Source organism: Corythoichthys intestinalis, chromosome 10 (assembly GCF_030265065.1).
Source record: "Corythoichthys intestinalis isolate RoL2023-P3 chromosome 10, ASM3026506v1, whole genome shotgun sequence".
NCBI lineage: Eukaryota > Metazoa > Chordata > Actinopteri > Syngnathiformes > Syngnathidae > Corythoichthys > Corythoichthys intestinalis.
In genome coordinates, this window is record NC_080404.1 from 47,915,130 (window position 1) to 47,939,337 (window position 24,208).

Below are 24,208 nucleotides of genomic sequence, written 5' to 3' on the forward strand. Positions count from 1 at the left end.
CACGCATACTTGTGATATTTTTTGCGCACGCATAAATGTGAGATGCTTGCACATATACATGTGAAATCCACGCACATATACATGTGAGACGCTCGCACGCATGCGAAATATTTTTTGCGCACGCATACATGTGAAATTCTCACACGTGTACATGTGAGATGCTTGCACGCATACATGTGAACTCCACGCATATATACATGACACTCACATGCATACATGTGAAATTCTCACACGTATGCATGTGAGACACTCGCACGCATACATGTGAAATTCTCGCACACGTACGAGAATTTCACATGTATGTGCAAGCGTCTCACATGTATATGTGCGTGGATTTCACATGTATGCGTGCAAGCATCTCACATGTATACGTGCAAGAATCTCACATGTATGCATGCGCAAAAAATATTTCACATGTATGCGTGCGAGCGTTTTACATGTATACGCGCGAGGATTTCATATGTATGCGTGCGCAGACTACGTTTCAGTAGTGTGTGTGTGAGAACATTTGACTAGTGTGTGTGAAAGGTAATCCTGAATTATGTCCCTAACGGCCCCCCATATTATGGGGGTATAACTTATTGTCACATGGTTGCCAGAGAGCCTGAACAAAGCATTTCGTCTTATTTAATCACGTTGTATCCGACCGGAAAATCCAGAAAAACAAAAAGCCATCGTGGTCCACGTGCAGTCCCTGAAGTGCCGATCCGAGGCCCAGCAAACCATTGCATTTGTTTCCTGTCCCTTCAAAGGTGACCCGAAGGCATTTGCATAGTGACTTGCGTGTCAAAAGAAAGACTTCACCATTCAAGGAAGAAGCAAAACAGTTTCATCTTGACACCCTGCTGCGCTTTGCTGGCGTTGCCATGAGCTCCTGAGATCTTGTACGTGACACTATGGCGGAGCGATTTCTTTTCATGACGCCTTTTCTGCCCATATCCTCCACCTTCCTGGCGGCCTTATGATCCGCTAGTTCCTTGGCTATCTTGGGTTTCTTTGACTCTGCTTCCATTTTTCTCTGGGATCTTGTCAGCACCTGGTCAAGAACATTTGAAGGTTTCGCGTCCGCACTCTTCAGGTCGGCCTCGGTAACGTCTTTGTTTTCTCCTTTTTCTTGCGAGTCATTTATTTGATGTTTCTCAGCGTTGGCTTTGCTCTCAGCAACTTCTGATGCTTTTTTTCCTACCTTCTTTTTTGACAATGCGAAAACAGTACTCAGTCGCCGCGAACACCTTACCTGACTCACATGCTGCGCTTTGGCGGCTCGATGTCTCATTACTCGTTTTTGTGGAATTTTTTTCCTATTTAGCATTTTTTGAGCTTTCATAGGCTTAGCGGCAATTACGGTCATTTTTGTTGCCTTCGCAGGAGGATTGGCAGCCAACTCTGAGGCAGATTCAGCAGAAATTCTTTTTAAACTGTTGTCTTTTAAGCTTTTTGAGATGCCTTTTAGGTTGACATTGGTCTGCTGGACTTGCAGCTTTTCTCTAATATTGGTGTATTTCCTCAAAATTCTGGCACTGGCCGGATTCTTAGGCTTACCGGTAGCTTTCTGGGATGCACCGTGTCCCGGGGCGTCAACATGGATGTCCGACTGATTTGAAGTTTGGGTAGCACTGGGGGGTTCTCTCCTGTCTTTCCCTTTGACTGAGGCAGTCTCCTGTTCCAGGGCTTTAGCTATCAGTTTCTGACTTTTTGGGTTACTTTTTACAGGGGAAGTGACGGCAAACTTTTTTAGATGTTTCTTTAAGCGTTCTGCCTGTAAGCTTGGGAAAACACCTTGAGATGCACATGATCCGCTGGATGAGCTGTGGAAGCATAGCTGAGTTTCAGATGGAAGACGCGTGTTGACTTTCTTAACAATGATGAGAGACTTTGTTTCTGTGGACTCCAGGAACCAGCTACAAATATGGGAAATACTGAAGTCCTTCATGAATAGCATTTGCACAGGCGAGAACTTTTGGTGCTCAATGGACTTTGGCTTGCGGGCCCTTCGTTTACTTTTCCATATGGCAGCTTGCCTGTCTGCTTTATTTTTGTGTTTTGCTGTTGTCTGGCCATCTTTGTCAATTTGCAGCCACCCTTTCTGCATCTTATCGTATTTGAGGTTCAAGTTCGTAAGCAGCTGTTGGTTTTCTTCTCTAGTCAGAGTCTCCAAGAAGGTTTTTGCCTGTTTGCGTGGGTGATGTCTATGCCCCATTACAGGGGAAGCTGATGCAGTAGATACCGAAGAGCCCTTCAACTGATTTCTCGTTATTTTCTTGCCAGCTGCTCCGGGCAAGGATGTCACCTCAGTGTTCTTTTTAGATGCGGAGAGAACATCGGTAGTGGTTGAAGTAAACCGCTGGGATCGCAAAGAAAGCTTCTTGTTGTCTGGTGGGGATTGTGGGGTAGGTTGTGAAGACTGTTCAGTCTTGCTACGCTCACTCCTCAGTGGCATTCTTTTGGGTAGTTCTAATCCGCAAGCCCCGTGGGATCTTCCAGAGGCATCATCAGAAGATGATACAATTGCTCTCTCTGGCTCCATTCTGAGAGCGCATGTTCCTCTTGTTTCATTTGTTTGTATTTCAGTCTTGGAAGCATTGTTCTGCACTGGACTGTTTAATTCTACAGTAAACTGCTGGTTCTCATTTATATTGTCCTGCTCTCCTACTTTGGAAGATCTTACAATTTGCCCGTCAGGTACAGTTGGGTTTTCCTCCATTGATTGAGTTTTTTCAATGTTTAATTCCACTGTTGTCTTTTGGACAGTGCTCACTGGAGACTTTTCAGGGGTTACAGGTGGAGGAGACTCTGCTATAGGAGCAAAAGATGAAGGAGACAGTGGTGGAGGAGGAGGGGTAGCACTAGATTTCGGAGGTGCAATGGATGAGCTTACATTTGAAGAAGGTGCTAGTCCAAGAGTTTCATCTGTTTTCTGGAAAGCTGATCTTAGCTGCCGTTTTGTTCCAGTCGGTTTAATTTGCTTGGGTTTCTTGAAATGTTTGGATTTGGAAGAGACCTCAGTTATTGGCTTTTCTGGTAAATTAGAAGGTGAGGCTTCCGTTATAGTGTTTTCTGGTAAATTAGAAGATGATAATAGGTTATCAGGTGTTTTCACAATGGATTCTGTTGGTATTTCGCTTTCAGTGGTATTTCTAACCAAGTTGTTGGTTTCAGTTGACTCAACAAAAGCCGGTTTCAGCTCCTTCCGAGTTTGTTTTATTGGGCTTTTCATTGGTGAGGTGCTACTGGAGTTTGGTCGATGTCGCAAACTTCTGTCAGAAGCTGATACGGGTTTCCCATTAACATAACCCACGATTACAGTCTCAGCTTGTTGTAACCTTGTTGGCAATTGGATCACACTGCCTTTTTTTCTACGCCAAGGAGGTAATTCTTTTAAAAGACTATCAAGTGTCTTTGAAGAAATATCATCCGGTTCTTTTACTGTAAGAGTAGGCACACTTTCAACAACAGCTGTTGGGTTTGTTAGCTCAGTCATTATCGGCTCCTCAGCTAAACCAGACTCCTTCGACACTCCTGTCTCTTCGGTGTTTTCAGGGAGCATCTCCTGTTGTAGTTCACTGGGCGTCTCATCATCTATCTTCGTTTCAATCGCTATATGATTTGTGGGTGATGGTTTGCTTGTATGGAGGGGAAGAACCTCACTGCTTTGTATTTTATTATCTAAAAGCTGAGATTCAACTGTTGCCGTGCTGATGTTTTCCGATGTATCTGGTTCAGCTGTTTCTGACATTACTTCATCACTAGAATTTTTCGTTTCAGGTTCATTCTCCTTTACGGCGTCAAATGAAGCATTGGCTACCCTTTCTTCACTTATACTCAGTTTTGTGACAGGCAGTTCTTCTGGTTCTGAATGGGTTAGTTGGTCATTCGCGTTGGTATTTGTTCTGTGTTCGTTAACTGAAGTTTCTATTTCAGAGTTCATAAACGGTAAGGGGTCCTCTAACTTGCTTTGAGCTTGATCTGTCTGGCTAGTTTCTACTACAGCAAACGTTTCTGCTTCACTGGCGGCCATTTCGACCATATCTCCTGTCCGTGATAGTATCTCCACATCAGCCTGTTGTAAGGGTGTCCCCTCACTAATAGTCTCGATACATGCTCCAGCAAAAGGCATATCTACCGGGGGAACACCTACAGGTTTGGAAAGGATTTGTTTGGGGGTAACCAGTGTAATCACCTCTGGCATCTGATTAGGTGAAGTAGCCCTGCCTGCCAATGTGCGTACAGTTTTTAACTCCCAAATTTCATCCGAATACAAATGTCCCCTCGTGCTCTTTCTTGCATTACGACGGGGAATCAAATGAGTTTGATCTTTAAAACACTCGGTAATTGGTTTGTTAATGTAAACGATGTCACAGTGGCCAACATCAGGATCAACAGTCCTATAATGAGCATGTTTAGTGTGTTGATTGGAGGATGGCCGGATTGTCTTTCTGGCAGTCTGAGGGGAGTCTGCGGTAAGACCCTCGGGAACTGAAAAATCTTTAGTTGGAACACCTTTGGCTTGCCATGCTGCTCCTCTCTGCCTCGGATGATGCATTGGACTTAGCTGATGTTGCCTTTTCAGCGATGAGCTGAGTCTAGCGCTAGGAGTTTCTATTCTTTTCAGTGAACGTGCGTTACTTTGCTTGACTTCAAACAAGTCAGAGTCAGACGTAAGCGAGGTCGTTAGCACACAAGATAACTTTTTTCCAGCAGCGACATTACTGCTTTTCAAGATTTTCATCTTAAGGGGTGCATGATCACCATGACTGTTGTTCTCGGTGTCTACGGGGAGGAGTACCCGGTTGTTCTCTGACCCAGAGCTATTATCCAACACAGGGTAAGCAGCAGCAGATCTTGTCAATGGAACTACATTCTCTGGAACACTTTCAATGATACTATTGCTTTCAATAGAACAAGACATATCTAAAACTTCTATTTTTTGTGTGGAATTGTTCGGACACTCCAGAAACGACATTACTGGTGTGACTTTGTCTGATTTTGGAGTGGAGCATTTTGCTCCCTGGATTCCAGAGTCCCTACTTCGCCATGTCTTGGAGGCTGCGACCTCCGTCTGCAGGAAAACTAAGGCATCGACAATCGTTCTCTGGTGGCGACGGCAGAGTTTGGTCATGAACTGTTCTAGTGTTGAGGTGGACTGGAGTTCTTTTGCCTTTGAAATACGCACGTCTTGACATTCACTGCGGGAAACAAGATAGAAAAGAAATGTGACATTACAAAAAAAGCATTTATTCATACGAATTTATAGGGTAATGAAAGAGGTCTTGATGTGAATACAAACGAGCATTAAAAAAAGTTTGTCATTGCATATTTATTAGAAGAATAAGTGATTTTTTTAAAGTCAATTTAAATCCAGTGAACTTGACCAATTACAATGTTACAATTATGACCATCTTTTTTTTTTTTTTTACACACTATTTTTCACATAAAGAAAATCGTACACATGCACAAGACTTTAAAACAAGTTACTATTTCTATCACTTGAAAGAGCAAATACATTGGGGCAATTATAGAATACATACATTTGTCACTGTTTTATGTCGTGCAAATAAAAATATATAAACACAAGTGCTCTTCAAATAAAATCAACAGAATATTAAAGTGAGTATCAGATATATATATACATATCAGCTCACAGAAATGTTAGAGACAAAAGGGGAAAAAAATAATATGTGGTAGTTCATAAATATTTGCTGACATTGTGTCAGCGAGGTAGTTTTGCGCACAAAATTCTTAAATGGCATAGTTTGCTTTTTATTACATCTGTTTATAAGATTCTGGTAAATGTTATTTGGGAGAAAACCTAGATTACGCTGTGGTCTAGCAAGGAACACAAAAGATTAGATGGATTCCTGAGACCCTTACAATAGACTAGAATGCAATACATTTTTTGAAAATGCCCAATTAGAACCTGTAACTTTACAGTCCCTGACAAAAGTCTTGTCGCTTATCCATTTTGTAGAAACAATTGCTAATAACCTTTTAATTATTCAAATGGTTTCAGAAATGGCTCATATGAAAGCTAAGACCCTCCCAAATGATGTTGAATTTACAAAAATGTATTTGTTTCACTGGAAAAAGATTGATCATTTAATGAAGACATTAAGGTACAATTTTGGCAAGACAAAAGTTTTGTCGCCTACAGAAAGTAGTAGAGGCGTGTGAAATTTCCGATTCGTAGATTATTCGCGATTCGGCCGTGGAAGATTCGAGAACGATTCACAAATATCCAAATTCCGATTATTGAATTATACCAGGTAAAGTGGAAGTAAAATACAGTCAGTGCGGTCTTTGGGACGCAATGAGGAACGGACTCATGCCGCTAGATAAAAAAACAATCACAGCTGAATCTAGCTTTAAATGATGAAATAGTGTTCAAACTTTGACAAAAGTAGACAGAAGGGAAATTATGGAATAACGGGAGCAATTTTTACAACTGTAACAGTTGATTCACAACATTAAATTAATTGAATGTAGTTAAAAGCTGCTGATACAGAATGGGGACTGGAGTTTTTTATTTAATGTTATTTTTGCATATTTGTTTACTGTTATATGTTAACTTGATACTGATATAGTAGTTTGGTTTAGCCTGAGAGGATTTTTGAACAATTTTGGAACTAATGTACAAAACTTAAAAAAAAATAATAATAATAAATTAAATTAAAAAAACAAAAAAAGGAGGATCAATAATCATATAATGCATCAATAATCGTTTTATAATTGAATCAGAGCCTCTGAATCGTAATCGAATCGTTAGTTGCCCAAAGATTCCCAGCTCCAAAAAGTAGTGTGAAAATTGAACAAAAAAATGTACTTCAAATACAAAAATATGTTACATAACATAACCGAATTAAGTAGTGGTGCTGTGAGATTCAAATGTAATATTTTGTAAGACTTCCATGGGCTTGAAGGACTGCATCCATGCGGTTCGGCAAGGATTCATACAATTTATTGATGAAGTCATCAGGAACATCAAAGAAAGCAGTCTTGCATGCCTCCCAGAGTTCATCAACATTCTTGGGTTTCGTCTTCCATGCTTCCTCTTTCATCCTGTTCATGTCTGGAGGAAGTTGATCTTTGCCTTGAGGAACTTTGAGGTAGAGATTAAAGTATGTGATGGAGCACCATCCTGCTGCAGAATTTGTCCCTTTTTATGGTTAGGAATGCAAGAGGCAGCTAAGATTTGTTGATATTTCAGACTATTTATGTTGCCTTCCACCCTGCAGATCTCTCGCACACCCCCATACTGGATGTAACCCCAGACCATGATTATGCCACCACCAAACTTCACTGTTTTGTCGCAAAAGGTGGATTTTTCAGATAAATTTTCCGTTGAATTACACCACAGTCGCCACAAATATTGCAGGAGATTCACTCAGAAAACAGTCCTTCAAGCCCATGGAAGTCATTCAAAATATTAAATTTGAATCTCACAGCACCACTACTTAATTCTCTTATGTTACTTAACATGTTTGTATTTGAAGTACATTTTTTGTTCAATTTTCACAACACTTTCTGTAGGCGACAAACATTTTCTCTTGCCAAAATTTGACCTTAATGTCTTCAATAAATGATAAATCTTTTTTCAGTGAAACAAATATATTTTGTACATTCAACATTATTTGGGAGGGTCTTAGCTAAGTGAGCCATTTCTGAAACCAATTGAATAATTAAAAGTCAGGTTATTCGCAATTGTTTCTACAACATGGATAAGAAACAAGACTTTTGGCAGGGACTGTATACTGTATGTACTGAGTGGCTACACTTTGAATTTGGGCAAAAACATTGTTTTTCACTTATAAATGAAATGAGAAGCTATAGACTTTCCACCACATCAGTTACATCGAGTCTGTTTCCTTACACAAAGCATTACATTTTTTCCAGTTGCTTTGGTACGATTCTCAGATCAGAATTGAAATTCTCAGAACTACTTGTTCAATCCTCACAATATCGTATCCCTAGTGCACATCAAAAAAGCAGTTTCTCATTTCTTTGACCAAGTTGCAGATGTTTTTGTGCATCCATGCAAATGATTTTGTACAATCCTCTGCTGTTTCCTACATAATTAGTTCCATCTGTCATGATGGTTAAAATGGATTATCATGGGTCTCTATTGAATAGTCTCACCACCCACAACATTTAGTCATTACTTTAGTGCATAAGTCTTTACATGCAAAATGCATGACCATGTCAGAATATGTCAACGTGTGTGCTTATTTCTAAGCATTTTTGTTACTTATTTTACGCAACTTATTTTAACCTGCCAAAATTTGTGATAGCTTGGGACAATAGGGGTGTGACAAATTATCGAAATGGCCATATATCGTGATACTTTGTATCCCCAAAGGTTATCGATATGCTTCTGCCAAGAATCGAGATATGGCGGAAAACACAGACAAGACTGAAAAAGCAGTTTCTGCTCTTGCACTCCTCTTTAAAAGAAACTGGTGTATTTTAAGACAAAACAACTGTTGCGTTTGATAGAACAATATGTCTATATGCTGCCATAGCAGATTCATGGCACATGAAGCCCCCAAACTACTTTTAATTTGTCCGTTTTACCCTGAAAACCCCCGTTTACAGACGTCGCGCAACCGCTTTAGTTTCAACCCAGCTATAAAACGAAGGTAATTAATTATATTTATTATTCAAAATGTCTGTCGTTTTTAGCTTAGAATCATTAATTGATGTCTCATATTTCGTTAAAAAAAAAAAACTACTTTAAAAAATTATTCATTCACATATTTTAAACTTTTAAACATACAATGAAAAAAATGGCGTCTGTAAAAAGGTCACGGATATCAACCTCATAACTATCACTTAATTGTATTTTTTTGTTACTGTTGCATTTTCTCCGATATGTTCGATGATAAATAATTGATCCAAACAAAGAAAATTTGAAAAAAAAAGTTTAGAAGGGTAATTTCTGCATCGCGAACCCTTGTTATATTACCGTCTTTCACACATAAAATTCCCCCAAAAATCCAGCTTTGGCCATTCACAGCTGTGTGTTGACACTCAATGATACATGCTACATGGAGTTTTTGGATCAAAACAAGATAAGTACGCGATAATATCTCGTGAAAGTCTGTAATTCTGCTCTCGCGTGGTCTCGCCTCCAGATAGGGTTTTGCTGTTTAAAAAACATTAAAAAAAAAAAAAAGCCCTCCTGTTCAAAATTTTTCCTCCCCCAGAAAATTGAGATTTTAAGCTTTTCAATGATGTATCACACATGCATTTAGGACAATTTTGAAAGTTGGCCAAATTGGGGGTCTCAGAGCTGAACTTCAAGTCACCTGAGTGTTTTCTGCCATATCGTTTTAAAAAGGTGTCAATGTCTAAAAAATTGATAAAAACAAACCAACAAGTTGCTACCAAAATCTTCCACTATAATAGTGTCTCAGTTAACTCTAAGGTTGCATTGACGGTACTCGACGCCCAATCCATTTCGACTAAAAACGTTCTTTCATTCGAAACCAGAGCATTTACAGTCATTCTGTCCGATTTTCAGCGCATTTACAAGTCACTCGCTGTTCATTTTAGGGCATTTACAGGTCATTTCCTGTTAAGTTTGAGTCACTGCCTATTCATTTGGGTGATTTCCAGGTCACTTTCACTTATGTAACTCAAAATAAACAGGAAATGACCCATAAAATAACCCAAAATCCACAGGAAGTAGCTGAAAATCGATAGGTAAATGACCTTAAATGGCCCAAAATTACCTCATTGCCTGCCACTGACGGCCATAGACATGCAATCTATTTCAAATGGATTGGACGTCTACTAGTGATAAACTCATTCCAATTCACAGCAGAAGCTTATTTTTCTGTTTATTAGTCGTTTGTAAAATATCATTGAATGATTTCCTGACCAATGTATCAATAATTGTTGTATCGCCATATCGTCAGATCATCGTTATCGCCAGCGTCACACTCAGATGATGCTTCTCACTGTGCAGGCATCACAGCAGATGCCTGCACAGGCTGGATAAAGCATTCAAGAATATTCTTTCCACGCTGTATGGCAAGAGAGGACATCCATTGTGACGGAGATTAAAATTTTTTGCCCAACAGGAAGGAATGTCAAGATGTGTAGAAAGACTGGGGAAAAAATCCCGACATGTAGCACTCAAAGTTTGGTTGTGCCGATTGCCTTATGTTCACATTTCTAATTTTGCTTTTTTTTTTTTGTGATACTCAGTGCTGTCTTTTGCTTTCTGTATCGCAGTGACATGGTCTGTCAAGAAATTGTAAAAACAGTAGAAGTGTAAACTGAATCTTGTCCAGTCTCTTGCAATCAATCTCCTACACACAAAGGTGTAATTTGCAATTTTCATCAAAACTTATGAACACCATATTCAGCATCAGAACCTTCCACCAGAGTAACTGTTCAATTGAGAGCATGACTAAGCAATTTGACCGTCTTGTCTGTAAGCAATGAAACAAGGACTTGTCATTCTGACAGCATTGACATGTTCATTGACACAAAATTTTGAGCATTTTGCACAAAAAAACTGACTTTTGCATGTAATCCATGTTGTTTAGCGACCTGTGCGACATGTTGTGTTGATTGAACAAGTAGTTTTGAGAATTTCAATTCTGAGAAACGTACCAAAGCAATTGAGAAAAACTGTAATACAGCCTGGTTGACTCTCTTTGATCAGCATTTAAGTCAAACAACAGCTAATCAAATAAGTCCAGGCTTAGTTTAGACAATTGAAACTAGAGTAGAACATAAGAAGCTATCAGGTCTAACCATCATCTCCTACCGGCAGCTGATGTCACACTGACATTCACTGTATAAAACTCTACAAAAATAACGAGTGTTAAAGGATGCGTTTCATTTTCAACCTGAAAATACTATGGCAAAAATATTTCACGTATACATCTGAAAGGATTAAAATAATTTTTGAGGGTAAACATAAGAATTGCCGAAATGGCACTTAGTGTTGTTAAAAGTAATTTCAATCCCTGCTGGTAACACCTAAGGAGTAAAAGAGTACCTGAATTCTGAATGGTGAGGGTTTCCTCCCTGAGGGTTTTTCTCGCCCTTTCACTACAGCACAGCGATACGGACACCACATGCATGCCTTTTTTTGTTTTTTCAAAATAGCTGCTACAGTGGAAAATGTAGACCCTAAACCACATCACAACCCATTTTCACGACATTTCACAATGTGTTAACTTATCTCTGGAGTGTTTTATGAATCTAAAGTGAAGAAAACAAGTATTTGAACACCCTGCTATTTTGACAGTGCTCCCACTTAGAAATAATGAGGGAGTATTTTCATCTTAGGTCCATGTCCACCAGACCCGTGCCGCCCATAAGGCGAGCTAGGCAACTGCCTAAGGGCGCAGCAGCGTCCAACAGGGCTTCAAGAAAAATATTCAAACAATATTTGATGGTAGCAGTATTCAAAAAATTATACAAAACAAAAAAAGGAACAATAAAACCTATCGTGATAAGTCTTTAAATAATAATGAAATCATTTTTCTAGTGTGCCTTCTGCCCGTTTTTCCCTGTGATGCGATAATTTCACCACAGACCCTAGTCTCACCACCCAGCAGACCAGCAAGCTCCCTGAAGGTGCTATTTTTAGCCTCCGCAACTGAGCGACGTTACGGTGACAAGTCAACTTCATGAAAAGACTAAAGTGAAGATTTTTTTCAACAGCATAAGCACGTATACTTAGCGCTAAAGATGTCCCGATTGATCGGGATGCAAAAATATCGGACATGCCTTTTTAAAATATATATTTTTTTATTTTTATTTCAATCGTTTTCAATTGTATTTAACGTTACAGACAAAATGTCTTACACTCATCCAGAGTAGTTTTGGCTTAAAGTAGGGCTATCAAATTTATTGCGTTAACGGCGGTAATTTTTTTTTTTTTAATTAATCACGTTAAATAATTAATGAATGCGCTGCACGACCCACTCACGCATTGTCGCGTTCAATCTATAAAGACGCCGTTTTACCTATAGATAGCGCTAAAAGGCAGCGTATAATGAGTAGAGAGAATTTTGACAGCCTTTGGAGCCATTTTTTATGTGGATAAAGCCTTACAATACCTCTCTCAGCAATTAAAAATAACGTGGGAGGCAATGTGGGAAAGAAAGGTAGTAGTTGATCATTTTCTTATCACCCTATGTTCTTTCCCAACGCAGAGAAGATATATAAATTGGTGCCCCTACGCACAGTCATGGTTGCACTTCCTATCATGCATTTGGGCAGAAGTTAAATGGCTACAGTATCATTTACTGAAAGCTCAACAAATACACTAGATGGCAATATTTAGTCACAATATACAAATTCACATTTATCCTTTAAGAATTACAAGTCTTTCTGTCCGTGGATCGCTCTCACAGAAAGAATGTTAATAATGTAAATGCCATTTTGAGGATTTATTGTCATAATAAACAAATACACTACTTATGTACTGTAGGTTGAATGTATATATTCGTCCGAGTTTTATTCATTTTTTTCTTAATGCATTGCCAAAATGTATATAATCGGGAAAAATTATCGGGAATGATTGGAATTGAATCGGAGCAACAACAAAAAAAAAAGCAATCGGATCAGGAAATATCGGGATCGGCAGATACTCAAACTAAAACGATCGGGATCGGATCGGGAGCAAAAAAACATGATCGGAACAACCCTAAAAATCATTTTTCTCGTGTGCCTTCGGCCCGTTTTTCCCTGTGATGTGATAATTTCAGTTAAATTTACTCCCCCTCCCATTTTAGATCATTTTTCTTTTAATTTCTGCACTTGTTCGTTGTGGTCTTCTTTTATATAATAAATTACAATGAGATAATGTCCTTTTTCAGTGTGAGTGTTTGAATATATGTGTTAAAAATAGGGGGCGTGGGGGCAACAAATACGTTACCTAGAGTACTAAATTGGTGAGGAACGGCCCTGATGTCCACTGTGAGAGATAATCTAAAACAGGGGTGTCCAACTTTTTGCAAAGGGGGCCAGATTTTGTGTGGTAAAAATATGGGGGGCCGACCTTGGCTGATGTCCTTTATGTAGAACAATATATTTAAGCAAATTTTAGCAGCCTTTTCTTTTTTTTTTTTGTAATTCATAATTTCAACAATCTCGCAACTAGCCTTTGTGGGGTTCTCTTTCGACTCTCGGGCTCTTGCAAAATACTGCTGCTGTGAAACTGAACTAGCTTCAAGTTGCTTCAATTTCTCGCTGCGTATCTTCCCTGTAATCTGGTCGTACATGTCAGCGTGTCTCGTTTGGTAATATCGCCTCACATTTTGAACTCTTTAAAAACAGCGACTGTCTCTTTGCAAATGAGGCAGACACAGTTGTTGTGTATTTTAGTGAAGAAATAGTCCAATTTCCACCTATCCTTGAAGCGTCGGCCGTCGCAATCAGCTTTTTTTGTTGCCTGTCGCTATTTTTAAAAATTGGAGGTAAAGGATCACACGGGGTAATGTTGCTTAGAGTGCTGCTGCCTTTTAGTGGGTCAATGAGGAGCAGCATTTAGTGTGTAAGCTACTTCATATGCTGGTAGCTGTACTGCTGACCAATTTATTAAGTGTGTGCGGGCCAGACGTTATTGATTTTATGACAGAGGTTGGGGGCCGGATGAAATTTGACCACGGGCCGCATTTGGCCCCCGGGCCGGACTTTGGACATGTCTGATCTAAAAAGACAAATCCAGAAATCAAAATGCATGATTTTTAACAATCTATATGTGTGATACAGCTGCAAATAAGTATTTGAAAACCTGTCCATCAGCTAGAATTCTGACCCTGATCTTAGTCCCCCTATTAAATGTCCACCTCCACTCCATGTATTATCCTGAATCAGGTGCACCTGTTTGAGGGCGATAGCTGCATAAAGACACCTGTCCACCCCATACAATCAGTAAGACTCCAACTTTTAACATGGCCAAGACCAAAGAGTTGTCCAAAGACAACAGAGACAAAATTCTACACCTCGACAAGGCTGGAAAGGGGTACGGAGCAATTGCCAATCAGCTTGGTGAAAAAAGGTCCACTGTTGGATCAAAATGGAAGAAGCTAAACATGACGGTCAATCTCAATCAGAGTGGAGCCCCATATAAGATATAGCCTCGTGGGGTCTCAATGATCCTAAGAAAGGTGAGGAATCAGCCCAGAACTAAATGACAGGAGTTGGTCAATTACCTGAAAAGAGCTGGGACTACCGTTTCCAAGGTTACTGTTGGTAATACACTAAGACGTCATGGTTTGAAATCATGCATGGGATGGCAAGTTCCCCTGCTTAAACCAGCACATGTCAATGCCCGTCTTAAGTTTGCCTATGACCATTTCGATTATGCAGAGGAGTCATGGGAGCAAGTTTTGTCGTCAGATAAGAAAAAAAATGGAACTTTTAGGTCATAATTTCACTCACCGTGTTTGGTGGAAGAAGAATAATGAGTACTATCCCAAGAACACCATCCCTACTGTGAAGCATGGGGGTGGTACCACCATACGTTGTGATTTCTTGATTATTCTTTTTAGATGATCTCTCTCACAGTGGACATGCATTTACGATGAAAATTTCAGACCCCTCCATGATTTCTAAGTGAGAGATCTTGCAAAATAGCAGGGTGTTTTCTTAACTGTGAGTATTCTGAATGTTAGAGACTTCCATTCAGAGACTTCCAAGTTATTACATTTTGAATTGACCCATTGCACAGAATTGGAAAATTTCAGGCTCACTGTTCACTTGACAATAAATAACATCTACCACAGTAGTATTTCAGAGATCAGACCTTAGTATACATCTTACTTCTCACATATACAGTAGCTCAGTCATGCAAAAATACATACACTGTTTACAATTTGTTTACATCATAACTATACAATGGTAATGTGTACTGTTGCTGATTTTAACCTTGCACATTAGATAGAAATGGTGATGCAAAGCATCTCCACTCATGGCAAAATGTGAAACCATGTAGCAATACCTACACTTAATCTCAGAAAATAAATGGTAAAGTTATTTAATCATTATGTAGATGTCTATTAATACTTACATTTAAGAGCAATCTACATTCATTGATTATTAAAGCAATAATTAATATATATTTAAAAAAAAAAAAAATTTAAAAAAAACTGCTTGTGAACTGCATTTACAAGTAGGATGATTTTCTTTTCATCATTTGTCCCAAAGACAGACCTCAAATTCTTGGATCTGACCTGTCAACATTTGTCCACATGAAGAGTTATCATGCGACCAAACACAATTGTGTTCTTATTTACACAACTTTGCACCCATTAAAGTGCTTTAAAACTGGCTTGTATCAGTTAAAAGCTCCTTACTTCTTTAGATAAACCATGTCACAGTAAAGTTTAGTCAGAAGAAATTCATCTGCAACATGAACCGAGGCAGCCGACCACTAACGGAAACAATGAAGCAACAATCTATGACTGACGAAGGTTTGCTGATTGTCATTGCAACAGTAATGTGTTTCTTTTTCCAAAGTTTTACTTTGATATGGAGCTGTGAAGGTTTATGGCTGGTTGCGAATGTGTGCTGAATATGGCCCACTGATCACAACAAAATTAATTACGTACATTCTCTGACAAAATAAAAACCACCCCCCAAAAATATGACTGAAGTGTTGATTCCCCCACTCAATATAGTGTCCATCTAAAAAAATGTGCTATTCACGTGTAATGTAAATTGTACATGTAATCAACCTGATAAGAAAACAGTAGGTCTTCAACACCCTGAGGTAAATGTACAGTATATGACCATGCACACTGAGGTGTTCAGTAGGTCAGAGAATAAGTTACTTTCAGTAGTCAAAAATTTAAAACAACATTGTTTGTGTGGTTATTTTTAAGAGGTCATCCCTCAAAACAAAGGCTACAACTGGTACAATTAAAGCAACACTCAGTAACTTTTAAAGCTTTATAAAATATTTTCATAACATTTGTGATAATATTTCGACCGGCAACTAGTTGAATGACACCTCTTATATCTTGAGGGGGTCTGTATCGCTTTCGCCGGCACTAAGGCTACGTTCATACCACAGGTCTTAAGGCACAAATCCGATTTTTTGTCATATCTGTTTGGGGGTTTTTTGGCGTGCCATTTCAGACTGCCTTTGTCCTTTGAGTCCGTTCAAGTATCACGCATGCTCTCTTAATTCGCAGTCCGAGATGCGCTGAGGAAACTGACCCGCATGCGCAGGAGCATCATGACAAATGACCACACATGCTGGCTCAACGTCATTCAAAGGTGATCATATTTTGATTTCCAAAAAGAGGACACAAATACCAGACATAAATAATCCTCACTTAGTCTTATATTCAAAGGTTAAAGTTTATATGGCTCGATAGCATGCACGCATTGTCCGTGCATGACAATCACACGCAAGCAATCTTGAAATATTGCTCGTATGGAGCAGAGAGAAAACTGAGCATTCTCAGTTTATCCTCAAAGTTTTATTTTTTTTCATGACTGTTGTCAAGCCCAACCCATCCCCAAAAGCCGTGTTCAAGGCAAGCTAGGCGCCAACGCACAGCTGAAACCGCTACCGTAGCGCCCCGTCTCTCTCACTTTTTGATGACGTAATTGCTGCATGAATTCCGATTTGGGAGACTTGACAGTTCAGACTAGAGATGTCCCGTACGATCGGCATCCCGATCGATCGGGTCCGATCACGTCATTTTCAAAGTATCGGAATCGGCAAAAAAATATCGGCCATGCCTTTTTTTAATTTTTTTTTTTTTTTTTAATTAAATCATTTTCTAATTGTATTTAACGTTACAGACATAATATGTTACACTCATCCAGAGTCTTTAGTTTAGGCTTAAGGTAGGGTTATCAAATTTATCCTGATAACGGCGGTAATTAATTTTTAAAAAAATGTATCACGTTAAAATATTTAACGCAATTAATGCATGCACTGCACTATATAGAGAGATAAAAGGCAGCGTAAAATGAGTAGAGTGAATTCTGGCAGCTTTTGGAGCCTTTTTTTAATTGGCTAAAGCCTTACAATCCCTCTCCCTACGATTAGAAATATAATGGGAAGCAATGTGGGGAAGCAAGGTAGCAATTGATCTTTTTCTGAACACCTTATGTTATTTCCCAATGCAGAGAAGATATATCAATTGGTAGCACTACGCACAGTCATGGTTCCACTTCCCATCATGCATTTGGGCATGGCTACAGTATCATTTACTGAAAGCTCAACAAATACACTAGATGGCAATATTTAGTCACAATTTACAAAGTCACAAGTCTTTCTATCCATGGATCCCTCTCACAGAAAAAATGTTAATAATGTAAATGCCATCTTGAGGATTTATTGTCATAATAAACAAATACAGTACTTATGTACTGTATGTTGAATGTATATATTCATCCGAGTTTTATTCATTTTTTTCTTAATGCATTGCCAAAATGTATATGATCGGGAAAAATTATCGGGAATGATTGGAATTGAATCGGGAGCAAAAAAAGCAATCGGATCGGGAAATATCGGGATCGGCAGATAATCAAACTAAAACGATCGGGAGCAAAAAAACATTATCGGAACAACCCTAGTTCAGACCGGTGTGACATTCTGGAAAAATGTGGCCCAGATTGGATTAAAACCACATACGAAAGTGACCCAGATCGGATTTGAAAGGTCCACTTCTATGCGACTTGTCCCATTCAGACAGTCAAGTTAATGCCTCACTCGAGTCGTAAAAAGATTAAAAAATCGGATTTGTGCATTAAGACCTGCAGTATGAACCTACCCTTAATTAACTTTGAGGAGGGTGGCAGGAACCCTGCCATACACACAAAAAAAAAAAAAAAAAAAAAAAAAAAAAATGTGCTGACTGCTTTATGGCATACGTCACTTCCCCCTTTCATTATAACGATGGAATTCGATGCATAAGCTTTCGCGTGAAATCTGTAACGATGGCAGACAGTGTTGTTTTCGTCAACGATGACAATAACAAAAATATTTCGTCAACAATTTTTTCATCATGATGACGTCACGGTGACGCGCTGAAAACGTGTATTGGGAGACTAAAATATAACGAGATGGATGACAGTTGTCGTCTGAAGAGACGAGAACGAGATGGAAATTCGTCATAGTTTCCGTCATAAATTCACGACGTGTGATCCTGTATTTTCTTATTGTATGTGTAGTTAGAACGCATTTAGCAGTGTTCGGCCGTGTCACTCATGTGACGTGCTGCGCCCCCTCCCCCAACACACATGCTTACTCACCGGCCGTTGAGCCTGTGCCCATTCCAGACTCATTTTGTGAAACATATGTGTCAGGTACTGCTTGGTAAGTTTTGCTTTCTTATCTTGGCTAGATATGCCATGTTGCTTTAGCTTTTAAAGGTCTGTGTTTAGTGATCATCACACACTAAACTAACTAAGCCATACAAAGCCACATGGTTGCTAACCGTCATATGCTAATGTTTAGCTACAACTGGATTAATTGCCATATTACGATTCATCCTTCACACAGCCGCTGGAAACAGAAATTTTGTTTAATTCATCCACCGGGAGATTGATTCATAGACTTTATAATGATACTGACGGGACACTGGGTGCGTCAAAGCTGAACGAGTAAAAACACAGAGCTTTTGACGTTGAAAACTCTTGTGAATAAATGCTTAAATCCCTGAATTCTTTATAGATATGGACGTAAAACAGGCCATTCTTGGTTAAAAGCAAAAAAAAAAAAAAAAAAAAAAAAAAAAAAAAAAAAAAAAACGGGCAGTTAGCATTTATTTTACGTAAATATTGTGAATGTACTGCTAGTCTTTAAGCCACTGTGGCGTCACCTTATCACAACAAAGAGTTTTTTACGTTGAATTTTTGGGGAATAAATGCTTAAATCCCTGGATTCTTTATAGATATGGACGTAAAAAAAAGTCAATTCTTGGTTAAACGCAAAAAACGGGCAGTTAGCATTTATTTTACGTGAATATTGCCAATTATGACGCCAATGCCATAGCGGTTAATTTCTCCCATTGATTTTTTTCACGTTTCATAAAGCATGCACTGTAAGAAAAATATAATAATTACCTTGAATTCTCAAACAAATCACCCCGAGACAATCCTTCCTGTTTGTATGTGGTACAGCTTTCGTACTTTTACAACCTAAATTTGGTGTTGGATTGCTGCATGTGTTGCGTAACTGCGACCGACTGAAGCGAAGTGTAGGACGGCCCCCTACTTGAAGGCATGATGCAGTGTATTGAGAATGAGTGTGACCCGTCAATATCATAATGAAGTCTGGTTTTTTATTGATTGATGATTTTATGACACTGCGGGTGTCTACTCGTCCTCATGGGAAACGTAGTCTTCCTTAAGGCAAAACACTACCGCTTTTGTCCATCAGCGTTGCTAAAATCGACCAAAACTAAAAAGTTACCAAGTGTTGCTTTACATCAAAACGATGATCCTGGCACAAAATGCTGAAATCCTTAAATATACCTGAATGCGAGCGGCCTAAAATTACTGTTGCTTTATTATGTCGGCTTATTCATTCATCTTGTTGCGCAATGTGTTTTATATGTAGGCTACCTGTGTAGTGTAGATATTCAGGCTTTTTCTGCCATTGAGAGGATGACTAGAAAAGCCTGCATTCTGAAAAGCAGAGCCCAAGTGACTCATTTGAACCACTAAAGGCTTCTGCTGGCACTGAAATGCTACCGACTGTTAAGGTAAGCAGTGAAGACATTTAAAAGTAGGGCACATTGTTGTTGTCCTGTCAGTCAGACATCCTGAATTATTGCCTATTCGATATAGAATTTTAGGTGGCAACAGAGGAGGCAACTCAACAAAGCTTATGTGTGACTGAGGTATAGAGTACAGAATGCTTAAGTGTACAGTGAATCCACGGTTTGATTAAGACGATTCTTGTATCCCAGCCTGAAGGGAACCTGAGGCGTTGTGAAGGCATTGAGAATAAACTATTACCATTCATAAATATAGCACAGTGAACTATATACTATATTAAAAACACATGGTTGTGCTTCAACATTTTAAAGGAGAAAAAAAAAATCTTTTTAAGGATTGACAGATACGTGGATCTGTACCCATAGCTATGAATATTTACATATACTGTGTGGAGCCAACCCATACTTTGAGTGCATTCGTGTTTAAACTTAGGGGCAGTTTACATGGCGACTGTGCGACACAAAGACGCAATGACTAAGTAGCGGAATTGCCTCGCTTGCATATGGCGTCGGCGAAGACGAAAAATCCTGAATCCTGCCTCCAAAGTGGAAGAATTCGATTGCGGTGGATTGAGGGGGGGGGGCTTACTCCGAATGCATATTAAAGGCTCCCGCGGCGCGAGACCGCGCCGATAACGTTAGCACTCGTACACGTCACACTGGGCGTGCGCAGCGGTGCTACTAAACATTAAAAACAGCAAATATGGCGGAATGTTGGCTTTAATTTACTGTTTTAATAATATTTTAAAATACCGTATTGGCCCGAATATAAGACAGTGTTTTTCGCATTGAAATAAGACTGAAAAAGAGTCTTGACATTATACCCATTCACGACGCTAGATGGCGCCAGATATCATTGAAGCAATGTTTTGTCATGACAAATCTGAGCTACTCTCCCCATTAAGGACGCTAGATGGCACCAGATATCATTGAAGCCATATTCTATCATGACAGATTTCAGCTACTCTCAAGTTTAACCAGTTTTTACCATTATTATTTTATTGCAATGTTTTTCCTTATTCAGATTTTTTTCAAAACTGCAGTTACAGTTAGACTTCACTCTGATAGTTAATGCAGTTATTGCGATTTTGTTGTTTTATCACAATAGATTGGTTTATTTAAATTTCAAAAACCAGAAGCCATTCATTTACCAATGTGACTGCACTTTAGTTTACATATTTAAATGTTCAGATATTAAGATTTGAATGAGGCAAAATAAACATGCTTTTCCCTCAAATATATTGTTAAAATCCTGTTTCGGATGTACTGTAATAATTTTCTGTATAAAAATTAATTTGGTGTTCAAAAAGTCTTTTTTCAAACTTGAGTCTTGAAAAAGAGGGGGTCGTCTTATAATCAGGGCCGTCTTATATTCGGGCCAATACGGTATGTTGAATGTTTCCATGCCTTTTTGAACAAAAGGAAAATGCCATTGCTTCGAGTGGGTGGGCATATTTTTCCCCGGGTTGAGGAGCTTGGTGGGGTCAAAGTGCATCATTCGCTGTCGCCTTGTAAATCTGCACTGCCCCCTAGGGCTTGGCATGAATACTACATCATTTTCATGCGGAATTGCGACATTGTTCGAATAGAGACGGGCCCATATAAATGCAAATTTGACATTTTTTGTATTCTCGGAGAGTCACCATGTAAATGGCCCTATAGAGTAGTTTGCCATTTCAGCAATGCCTTTGAAATTCAACAGTGAAACGTTCTATATTGGACACATACTAATTAATGTTCATTATACTCTGACTGCTATTTACAAGGCTTATTACAGTGAAGTCTATTAGTGTGCTCTGACCAGGTATCAGCAGTAGACACGAGGGTGCCACTTGAGCATGTTTCATTCCAAGTAACTAAGTTGCTTTAAAATGGGCACACTTCAACCAAAATAAATATTACACACACTATTATAATCTTGTAGTGCATAGAGACCATTAATGTTAAAAACAAATGGCCATGATAAATGGTCAAATGTAAAGATTGTGTTTTTCTTTAAACATCTTATTTCACAATTTAGAAAGAATTATTTGGGCTTAAGGACATACACGAAATGCAAGATTTTCCTTGTTAAAAAAAAGATTTGTACATATCCAAAATTTTGAGTATTAATTTGGTGATAGGCTTCCATCGTGCAAACCACTCCCATTCTCTGTGGCCGAGCTCTCTCGTTCCTCAGAGATGTGCTCGAGTTCTTCACTCTTTGGAAAATGGGAAGCGCTCTGCTCCTCGAGCTGGCTAATTAGCCGCAGTTTCTTTTTGGGGGGATGTTTCAGGGTCCCCAGGCGCTCTTTCACCTTGTACTCCAAAGTGCTGTGGGGAATCCCGTAGATGGACTGAGCTTTGGATACGCTCATTTTCCCACCCATCACCACTACTATGGCCTCTTCCAGCAGCTCCGTGTTGTACTGGCGGTATCGGCCGCGTTTCTTCCTGGGCGGTTTGTTGGCGAGGTCAGACTCGCACTCCAGGGTGCAGTTTTGGCGCTCCGAATCGTTGGGCCAGAAAACACCGTTGGTCTTTTTGCGATTCTGGCGGGGTAGGAGGTTATGAAGTTTCTTTCCCAGACCGTTCTCTAAAATTGAACCTGAATTTTCAAATAGCAGAGGATCCCAAGCAGAGTCTGTTCCTGTGGCCAGAACTCGTACCTGGGGAATCTTGAGGTCAAAGTTGGAATGATAAACTGAGGTGCTGTGGTCTTTGCAGGCATCCTGGTGGTTTCCTTTACCGTAGGACAGAGACTTCGAGAAGAGCCCGGCAGCTTCCAACAACCTGGGAATGTCTTTAAGGTGCTCACCAGCGTCACCGCTGGCTTTCAGTTTGAGGAGCGCCCCGAAATGAGCTTTGGAATTCCAGGGACCTGATCCGTTCCCGCAGAGGTCAGCGGGTGGGACGCTGCTGTTATGGCTGAGAGGTGACTCTGGGTCGCTTTCCAGACCGACCTCCTCTTTGATGTGAAGGGAGTATGCGAGAGACGAGGAGGGCTTATAACGGGCGGAGTGGCCGATATTCTCCCTCCTCCTCCCATCCTGTCGGTCCGCGCTCAAGGATCGCCTGATTGGATGGAAGGAAATTGGGTGTAAGCAGAGCTTGCACAGTGCCTTTCTCTTTTTTTTTCTTTTTTTTTTTTTTGCTAAAGGAGGATGGGTTGGGGAGGGGAGGATGTTGGCCACTCCTTTATTATTTGACCTTGCTTTGGTAACATCACTTTTGCCTTATTAGATTGGATGATTGGTTGTGATTTTAACGACACAAAAAAAGGCTGAAATCTGACATTCATTTGTTTACACCAACAACAATAACAACAACAAAAAAGACACAAATGGAAGATAAAATAAAAAAAGAAGGCAAACTAAAAGACAAAAATGAGTCAAGCCAGAAAGAAGATGATGCGGGTTCAATAATTGGCATTGCTGTAAGGCAGCTTGGCACACTAATGATTAACACAAAATGAGAAATGCATTGACAGCTTTTAGCATTTTGTGTGACGTTACCACTGAACAAGCACAGCAATAAAAGAGTAAGCCAGAAGAGGATGAGTGTTCTATTTTATGTCTAAATCAATGCCTAATCAGTGCAAAGTGACTACGAAATGAGGTAGGGAGAGCTACATGGTGTTATATCTGATCATGTCAGCATTAAAAAGAAGCATGGTTATAGAAATCAAACACCAAAAACTACAAGATGTAAATGTTAAAAAAATAAAACTGCAATTGTACTAATTTTTTTATTGTAAGGGGAATTTTCTAAGTGATTCAGAGCTTTAAAGCAGTGTTTTTCAACCGATGTCCCTTGAGAGATCAGGTATGCTGCAAGAAATTAACCAGGGTCGCATTTTTTTTTTTTCTTTAATAAGTCGTCGGGCAGAGTTGCGGTAGGAAGGAAGAAGTAGGTAGAAAGCTGCGATCGTGTGTAGATGAACGAGGTATTGCTGTTGTTATGTTCAATAACTGCTCGGATTTTTAACGATTAGCCACCTTGCTGTCCGCAGCAATGTGGACCCAAGCACGTCTATTGTACATCATTTAATTAGACTCATCAAGAGTCAATATACAGTCATTCTCGGACTATAGACCCCACTCACATGACGTCACAACCACGCCTCCGCACCATAATGTCCGTCAGATCGTCGTGTTTACGCATTACCGCTACGTAAATTCCTCCTATTATGGCGTGTTTTTCTGCTCGTTAACAAAATGGTGAAGGCGTGTGTGGCGGTCGGTTGCAGTAACAGAGAAGATAGACGGAGAGACTTGAAGTTCTACCGTATTCCGAGAGACCTGGAGAGGAGAGTGAGATGGACTGCTGCAATTCGACGAGAAAACTGGGCACCAAACGATCACCACAGACTATGTAGTCATTTTATACCTGGTAAGATGCATTTAATATATATTTAGAGGGTTTTGGGCTGACAACCACAATTAAGATCATTGCGAGGCTAATCGCCGACAACATACAGTTTCAAATTCAAGATGTTTATTTCTTCCGCCATCATTATTTTT

General features: G+C 39.5%; 1 protein-coding gene across 2 annotated transcripts in view; it reads right to left on the reverse strand.

Annotated features, from left to right (window-relative positions):
* Positions 1-477: 477 nt before the first annotated feature.
* Positions 478-24,208, reverse strand: part of wu:fc17b08 (ligand-dependent corepressor) — a 101,814-nt gene continuing 78,083 nt past the window's right edge. Inside the window, exon 7 of one of the 2 annotated variants that reach the window (XM_057847617.1) lies at positions 478-5,186. In XM_057847617.1, the coding sequence (XP_057703600.1) occupies positions 830-5,186 (4,357 nt within the window). In that variant the 3' untranslated portion in view covers positions 478-829. Of the gene's footprint in view, positions 5,187-12,793; positions 22,761-24,208 lie in introns of those variants that run through there. The other variant, XM_057847618.1, reaches the window with a different exon arrangement.